At 40.4% G+C, this 8,171-nt stretch overlaps 1 protein-coding gene across 1 annotated transcript in view; it reads right to left on the bottom strand.

The window, feature by feature from the left end:
• The window catches only part of shhb (sonic hedgehog signaling molecule b), a 6,609-nt gene extending 781 nt beyond the window's left edge, over window positions 1–5,828 (bottom strand). Inside the window, exons 1-3 of the mRNA XM_027142837.2 lie at window positions 5,301–5,828; window positions 2,994–3,255; window positions 1–1,537 (exon numbers count right to left, since the gene is read on the bottom strand). The exon at window positions 1–1,537 is cut by the window's left edge and continues 781 nt beyond it. Coding sequence (XP_026998638.1) covers window positions 852–1,537; window positions 2,994–3,255; window positions 5,301–5,609 — 1,257 coding nt within the window. The 5' untranslated portion in view covers window positions 5,610–5,828 and the 3' untranslated portion in view covers window positions 1–851. The remainder of the gene's footprint in view (window positions 1,538–2,993; window positions 3,256–5,300) is intronic.
• Between the last annotated feature and the right edge of the window lie 2,343 nt (window positions 5,829–8,171).

Below are 8,171 nucleotides of genomic sequence, written 5' to 3'. Positions count from 1 at the left end.
TATTAATGGCTCATTGGATATTTTAACATTCTAATACTCATAAAGTGGTTCAGCTTGGAACGCTGTCTGATAAGTGAACTCTCTGTTGATGGGTTCAGTGCAGAACCATCAGACGGACAACTGAAGAACACTCTTACAAAAAAAAACCACCTCTTTAATAATACTTGTATAACCCCTGAACTCTCCTGGTAACCTAATAGAATCTTCAACCCCTGAAATCTCCTGGTACCCTAATAGAACCTTTTAACCTTTAAAAAGTAACAATGGAACCTTGTTCTGATCAGGGAACCCAGTTGTAGGGCATCATAGAAAGATGCTAGGACTTTTTCTGATCTGAAAACTGTTGTCTCTTTTGCAGCAGTTTAACCTTGAATTTGTATATAGGAGGATTTTAATTTTGTTAACTGTAGATATACAGTTTAGATAATTTCATAGTACAGCATTTTACTGTCCACTGAGAGATGGTTTGAAACTATGGGGTTTGTCCACCTGGTTTTTTTAGGAATAAAATGCAACGTAAAAAAGGCTGGAAAATTGAAATAAACTATCAATCATGCCTGATAAAATTAGCACATCCAATGTTTTGTGCAGAAAATATGAAGGAATATTCCTTCAGATGTTGTTCTGCTAGTTAGCGGTGCTTTAAATTAGCATGTCACACATCACCAGAGAAAATGACTCACGAATCTGCGGCGTGATTCGACTGACTGTGGCAAAGCTAGAATGACTAGGGGCCTTTGAAGTGAACAGCCACCGATTATCCCAAGCACACCATGCTAATTGGTGTCTGTTAGCTTTCATTCATAGAAAATGCATTTTGCACTAAAACCTTCCTGTAAGTTGTTTGAGTCTCAGCTTGAGCTTGAAATCCCAAGTGGGTGGAAAGAGTCTTGGCCCAACAGCCACATTCCAACATGCAGCAGCATCTTGGGATACCAGTGAATCCCATCTTGCTGTGAGGTAGCATTTGAATCCGGTATCATCCAACGCCACCACAAGGTCGGCGTAAGAGTGTGACTCAGGCGGAATGGCGCAAAAGCCCAGTGTGCCCAGTGGTGTGCCTCCACAGCAGCGTAGCATGATGCTAGAACACCGTCCACCACAATGGTCCCGTGTGCTGTGAGCGGTGCATATGTGCCCCTGTCCTCCACCACAGAAACTCGCTCTACACTCGCGCTACTCAGACGTCCTTGTCCTTCCCACACAAACACCTCCTGCCCTGGTTTCACTTCACTCGCAAACTTCGCCGCCATCCCTGAGGCAGCCGAATCATCCCGGACGAACACTAGGTGTGCCGCCGTGAGCTTCAGAGTCACATTTGGCTTCTGTGTCTCGAGCACAAGGAATGTCCGATGCAGGGTCACGTCCCGGTCCAGGAAGGCAATGAAGTCACTGTACACAATGTTTCCCAGCTCATCTGCTGCAAGAACCTTTTCACCTTCCTTCAGATCCTTGACAGGCTTCGTTCTTCCATCTGAGAGGTAAACCAGCGCAGAGCCTGGAAAGCAGCCACCAGATTTAGCTGCCACCGAATTTTCTGGTGAGGGGAAAAAAGCAATAAAATAAGCAAATTCAGCTAAGAGCTGTTGAGCAACTGTGTTTATAGCTGTTTGGCTCCGTAAGAGTGGCTTATTACTGATAGAGAGAGACACTGGGTTTGCAATCTCATGGTGTCGGCTCGGGTCAGGTGTATTATTGCAGCACAATGAACAGTTGTGATGTAAATGTTTGTGTTGTGAAACGCAGTGGCTGCTGATGAAGAACTAATTGAAAAGCAGGAGGCGTTTTGTCATTCTAATGGAGTCTGCAGGCTGCTACGGCTTCGTCCCAGCTCGTTTATTTAGGTGTTTGTTTCAAAAGTCTTGTGTGACTGTTTGCTCAGGTGCACACACACCCACACACACACACACACTCCAAACTCACACTGACTGCAATACACAGCTCAGAGCAAACAGGCCTCACGCCAGGCATTTGTATTATAATCGCCTAGCAGATGTGTGTTGATTGACACACACCAGAAATCTGTGCCTTAATCCCCGATTCTCTCTGTGAATGCACAAGCAGGAATGAAGCCAGTCGCTCGAGCTGCCAAGCGGACAGTGAGGAATAAACACCAAAAATACAAAACGCTTTCATTCTCCAAAAAACAGTATAAAAGAAATCGTAAATCTGTTTTCTTTAAACTTCCGTATCGTTCAGCAACACCAACATGATCGAACCTGCACATCAGACATCAGGCTTTCTTTCTCTCCTTTTTAATTTTTTTTTGGTATTGTTTAAATTCTATAATAATTTATTTGCTCTTGCTTCCTTTTATTTCTTCTTCCTCCGTACAGTGACTTATAAACATTGAAAAGTTTCATATATATTACTAACAGAATCCTTAGAAATATCTCAGACATGTTTGATGTTTGATTAGTGACTGGCATCGTTCTTGTTTTAACAATATTATTTAAAAAACTGAATTCATTTGAAATCTATGTTCGGCTGCAGTAAAAACGTGAGTGTTCATCCTAAATTTTGTCAAATGCAATTTTTGAAAGGTACATTGAGGAAAAACTTTTGATCATTTCCTCATTAAGTCACATCCATGCCTTCAGAGATGCAGTTTAGGAAATGTAAGATTTCCTCTCTATCTGTAAACACAGACTACATGTCACTGTGAAGCTTATTTTTTAAACAGCATGTGGTAGAATACATTACACTTCTCCTATGGGGGACATTATAAAGATGATACTGTACCAACATTTTTAACACCATTCTGAATATTTTAGGGATTTTATTGGAAAATGTTGGTGTTGTTCTATTTAAACTTTGTAATTATGCCTATTATTATTTAAAAAATTTAATACAGTAAAACTGAGGACTGAGAAAATGACAACGCCCCCTATAAGCTAATTAAATTATCTTCATTATCCAATAAATTAAAGACAATTTTACACATTTCCGGTATATTAAATGAAATGAGCAGGTAAATCTGAGTTGTCGCTCACCTGCTTTGACGGAGCAGTGTATGTGTGCTTTGGATTCGTAATAAACCCAGTCGAATCCGGCTTCCACGGCGAGTCTCGACAGCATTCCGTATTTGCTCTTGTCTCTGTCTGAGGTCGTAATGTCCACTGCTCGGCCCTCATAGTGTAAAGACTCTTCGAAATGGTTGCCGTCCTCGTCCCAGGCCTCTGTGACACGCAGCTTCACCCCGGGCCACTGGTTCATGACTGAGATGGCCAATGAGTTCAGTTTGTCTTTACATCGCTGTGAGAGACAGAGATGGAGATGGTGTGTCAACTCGATCTGCTGTGAGTACACTCTGAGCAGAAGGTTATTGATCTGCTCTCATATCAAGTTGATTAATGCAGTATGAAAAGAGAGTCGGTTAACAACAGCTCTGGCAAAGTTCCCAAAAAAACTAAAATTATAAATTGTTTTTCAGGTAATTAGCGCCGGAGTGCATGGCCCAGTGCACTGACTCCAACGTGTCTTGTTTTTAATAGAACTCTGTAAGCAGTTGTATTGTACAGTAATTACACCTTGAGCCCTGGGTTTATTGGGGTAAGTATAGCATTGGTTATGTGCCACATATGGAGAGTCTGATCAATAACTTAGGGGAAGTTAAATAAGCTAAATCTTAAAATGGCAGCCAACTGGATCTTTTCCACACCGTGTGACTGAATGATCAATTTATACCTAATATGTATGGATTACTGCTGAGGAAAACAAATGCCTGACTACTGGACATATTGGAAACTTCCAAGTGCAGAAACACATTGATTTTATACCCTATCAAGAGCACTTGTATTGGGGTAATTGCTCAAATAGCATCAAGTGCACTTAAATCCCACTGACTGCCCCTTATCCCTTTTATCAACTTATATTTATTAATCTATTTAGGGCCTAGAGAACAGAATCAGATACAGGAAAGTGGCTCATTACTGGACATCACTTCATATTCATCAGCCCTTAGTTTATTACCTGTGTATATTAGTAGCTGAATTTAAACCACAGCAGCACTGAAAGTTACTTAAGATGAATGGATGGATGGATGAATGAATGAATGAACCCCACTTTTTCCTGTGCAGTTCTGGATGATTCTTCAGACCTCTATGAAAGTAAAATCCTGGATTATTTTGTCTTTTTTTATATTGCATGGTCGCAGTCCTGGGGCTGAAGATTTAGTAGCCATTGCATCATTTTCTTATCTATATTTGTTTTGGTTTAGATCACGTTATCTTTTCATTCACAGAAGATGTACTTTGCATTTCTACTCAGAAGTGCAGTGTTGTAGTTTCAATAATATTATATTTATTTTTCTCCTTACAGTTGCATTCAGTAACTCTCCATCCTCCAGACTGACTAGTTCGTCGCTGTGTTATTATAATTTTACAGTTTTTTCAGTGGTGGATGAGGTTCAACTGGTCCATAATTTATCATATTCCTATATATCTTATTCTCTATGCTCTATATAAATGTTTGGGATAAACAGAAAACACACACAGACATGCTGTAAAATCTGCAGTGTAAACATAACACACTGATGTGATTCACATGAAGAAATGATTTCCAGACCAGAGAGAGAACTGGTCACATCTGATACTGGCCATGTTACGCAATAACCCGTAACTGTCCTGTGATTCGTACCTATCTCAGGTGCAGCTCGTTATGATGGATGTGTCATCATTACCTGAACAAACCTGCATATGGACAAAATGTTTATATATTGATATGAAACTTTATAACGGATTATAACGTGCACTTAAAATCTCCTGTGTTTAATATATGATTCCAAACATAGTGTTCGTATGATCACAGCTCAGCTCATGATTATTATTTATTATTCATCATGTTTGTTTTCTGGGATCATTAGATTGAGACAAAATAGCATGAAGTTGCACCGTGTTTAATGTAGGTTTGAAATATTTAGATCATATTGACAGCAGTTTTGCCTAATTTTAATTCAGTTAATTAATTAGATTTGTTAAGTAATTAGACCTAGATGAAAGTTTACCCTGTTTGACCTTTGGAAGGTTCTGAATTCCACAGTTAAGCAATTGCTGATTACAAACGAATATATATAAAAAATAAAAAATAAAAAAAAGAATTTTCTTTTAATTATAGGAACGGTATAAAAATTCTATTATTCATTGTTTAAGTCATTCATCTTTTGGCGATACATCACAGTGCGCACTTTTTACCTTTTATTTGATCATCCATTGGCACTTTGCATTTATGATACAAAAAAAAACTTCCCTTTTGGATTTAAAAATCCAAACTTAATAAAGTGCCCTCGCCCCTCCCTATACCTGGGTCATGAGTCGGTCTGCGTTTGTGTTCTCCTCGTCCTTGAAGATGATGTCGGGGTTGTAGTTCGGTGTGAGTTCCTTGAAGCGCTCCGAGTTGCGCGTAATTTTGCCCTCGTACTTTCCGCTCGCACCCAGTGTTTTCTCCGCCACGTTAGGAATGAACTGTTTGTAGGCTAGCGGCGTCAGTCTCTTCGGGTGTCTGCGCTTACCGTAGCCCCGGCCCGGACCGCAGGCGCGCGCGCAACCGGCCAGCAGTACGCACACGGACGAGACGAGCGCCAGCTTCCGGAACAGCAGCGTCAGGTCCATGTCTGCCTCCTGTGTGTCTGTGAGCTTCAGATCATTCACCGGTGCCACGATACCTGCACTGCCGCCTCCAGCTTTTCACGTTTTTTGTCGTGCCTGCTCTGCTGGGTGCGTGTATGATCGTGCCCGTGTCCACGTGTCCGCGTGTCCGCTTGTGCAGGTGCAAGAAGCGGCTCTCACCGGGTCTGTGCGCTGGAGTGTGTTGGAGATGCTGGAGGAGAGGGTGTGTGTGTGTGTGTGTGTGTGTGTGTGTGTGTGTGTGTGTGTGTGTGTGTGTGTGTGTGTGTGTGTGTGTGTGTGTGTGAACGCAGTGACAGCTCATTGGCTGAAAACACTCTACACATTCCGACCTGTAACGCTACTGTAACTGCGTTAGATAATCACAGAGGTGCAGGTGAGTCACATCCACACTCCTCATATCCTCAAATCCTCTTTACCCGAAACAAACCTGGTACCGGGTCACATTATGCCCAGCCCAGGGTCCAACCGGTCGATCACATCAACACCTCCTCCTACATCTTCGCAGTTATCAGTACTGATCTGAAACACAATCGGACTGAACATGTATCATCTACTAAATACATGAACATAGCTTTGCATAAGTATTCACCCCCTTACCTTACACTTTTCCACATCTTCTAGTGTTAGAACCTGGAACTAAATGGATTTTATTTTGTGAAACTTGTAGAAGTTTAGACTGGATTCACCTTGGGGGAGATGATAACAGCAGCAAATTCTTATCATTCTACTAATAAAGAATTGCATCATGAGCACATTTTGTCAGTAGCTAGGTTTATAGTCATGAGTTTATTATTTTTCTCTTTCGTTCAATTAAATTTGCTTGGGTTGGTCGACACCCAGACCCAAGGTGTAGTGACCTTTTACGATAAAGTATGGCATATAAATGCAAGTAAGGCATATAAGAGTAAAGCTTTAAAATATATATTATTTCATAGGTAAGACACAACAATAAATGTGTTACTGTATCATATGTGGATGGAGTCTCTAGTCTCAGCACTTTGTAATATTTAAAGGGAAAGATGTAACCTTTGCTATTTCAAATATTTGGCATTTAAAAAATGTAAAAATCACATTTGGTGGCAAATGTCTGTTCTCTAAGAGAAATAAATGTGGATCTTGGAAATGTGCATTTATAGCTAAATACCGGGACTTCCAAGTTTTTATTGTGCACAGTTCGAGTCTTATTCTTACAATTTGTCTGACGCTATAAGTACACAGTCCTGAGTGCTGACTAGAGCCGTACTCAACACACTTTACACTCGTTGTCATCATGGGACTTTCTCTAAATCATCGGCGCTCTCGTGTAAGTCAGCAGCTATCCTACAGGAGCAGACGGGAGGCTTAAAGGATTAGTTTAACCTAAAAACAGCAACTACAATTTTGTCTAAAAGTGTTTGAGAGCTAGTTGGAACTGGTTAGCATTATACAACAAATCATGCTAACTCTTCCTCATGGTCTTATGTGTTATAATGAAATGTGGCACTGTATTTATTACTCTGTTAGCAGTTGGCCCAGTTTGTGATGCTGCGAGCTTGATGCTAGCTCATGATCTCAAACTGACCTGGGTTGTGTCTGGAATTCACTAAGCAGTGCCACTTTTTTATGTAACATTTCTTTCTTTCTTTTTAGCTCATACACATAAAAAACTAGACCTGATCAGTTGATGACTTTTGTAACAAAAATTATTCTCCACAGGCTCAAGCTGGATTCTTTCACATACTTTGGCTCATGAAATGAAAAAAAAATATATACAACCTGATTCCATGATTCCATGATTCATGCTGTTAAACATTTCTAGTGTATTCTGAACATATATCAGTGTTTGGCAGAATCTGCCAGTCTATGTGGATATCATTTTTACCAGTGAAGGGATTGATTCTTTTCACTGATGGGTGGGACTTTCTGCTATATTGAGTGTTACTCAACTCATTCTAAAAATGTTGGTTAAATTATCTCACAAAAGTTGTGATTTCTTGTGTGCTATATTTGGTAACTTCACAGGAATTTAAGTCGTTGATTCTAAAATGAAACATACAAAGAAAATGTCTCAGCACAACACTCACAGCACACCGAGTGTTAATATGAGTCTTTTCGGAAAAGTTTGATATCTATTGACATCATTAGATAGTGAGGTCTGAAAAGTGTACTTGTGCAGAGCAAATCACCCTACAGCATACAACGTGTGTGTGTGTGTGTGTGTGTGTGTGTGTGTGTGTGTGTGTGTGTGTGTGTGTGTGTGTGTGTGTGTGTGTGTGTGATCTCAGATCAGTTCTCTTCTATCCATATATAACTGTGTTCACCAGCAGGCTAGGACACCTTCCAGAAATTAAACAATTAAAAAAATGTAACTCCTGGGAGGTGAAAAACTCTCTCTTTCTCTCTCTGTTTGTGTGGCCTGATGTTTCTTATTCTTTTAACACTCTTTAGAAATCATTTTTCCTCCCTGATTCCCGTCACCTAAAAGGAATGAGCTCTGAATTCATGACACCTTCCCTGTTTGGACTTGCAGTGGTTCCACAAAATTTGTGTGTAAGTGAGCAAAGC

Source organism: Tachysurus fulvidraco, chromosome 22 (assembly GCF_022655615.1).
Source record: "Tachysurus fulvidraco isolate hzauxx_2018 chromosome 22, HZAU_PFXX_2.0, whole genome shotgun sequence".
In the NCBI taxonomy this organism is placed as follows: Eukaryota; Metazoa; Chordata; class Actinopteri; order Siluriformes; family Bagridae; genus Tachysurus; species Tachysurus fulvidraco.
This window is presented reverse-complemented; position numbering and strand designations above follow the sequence as displayed.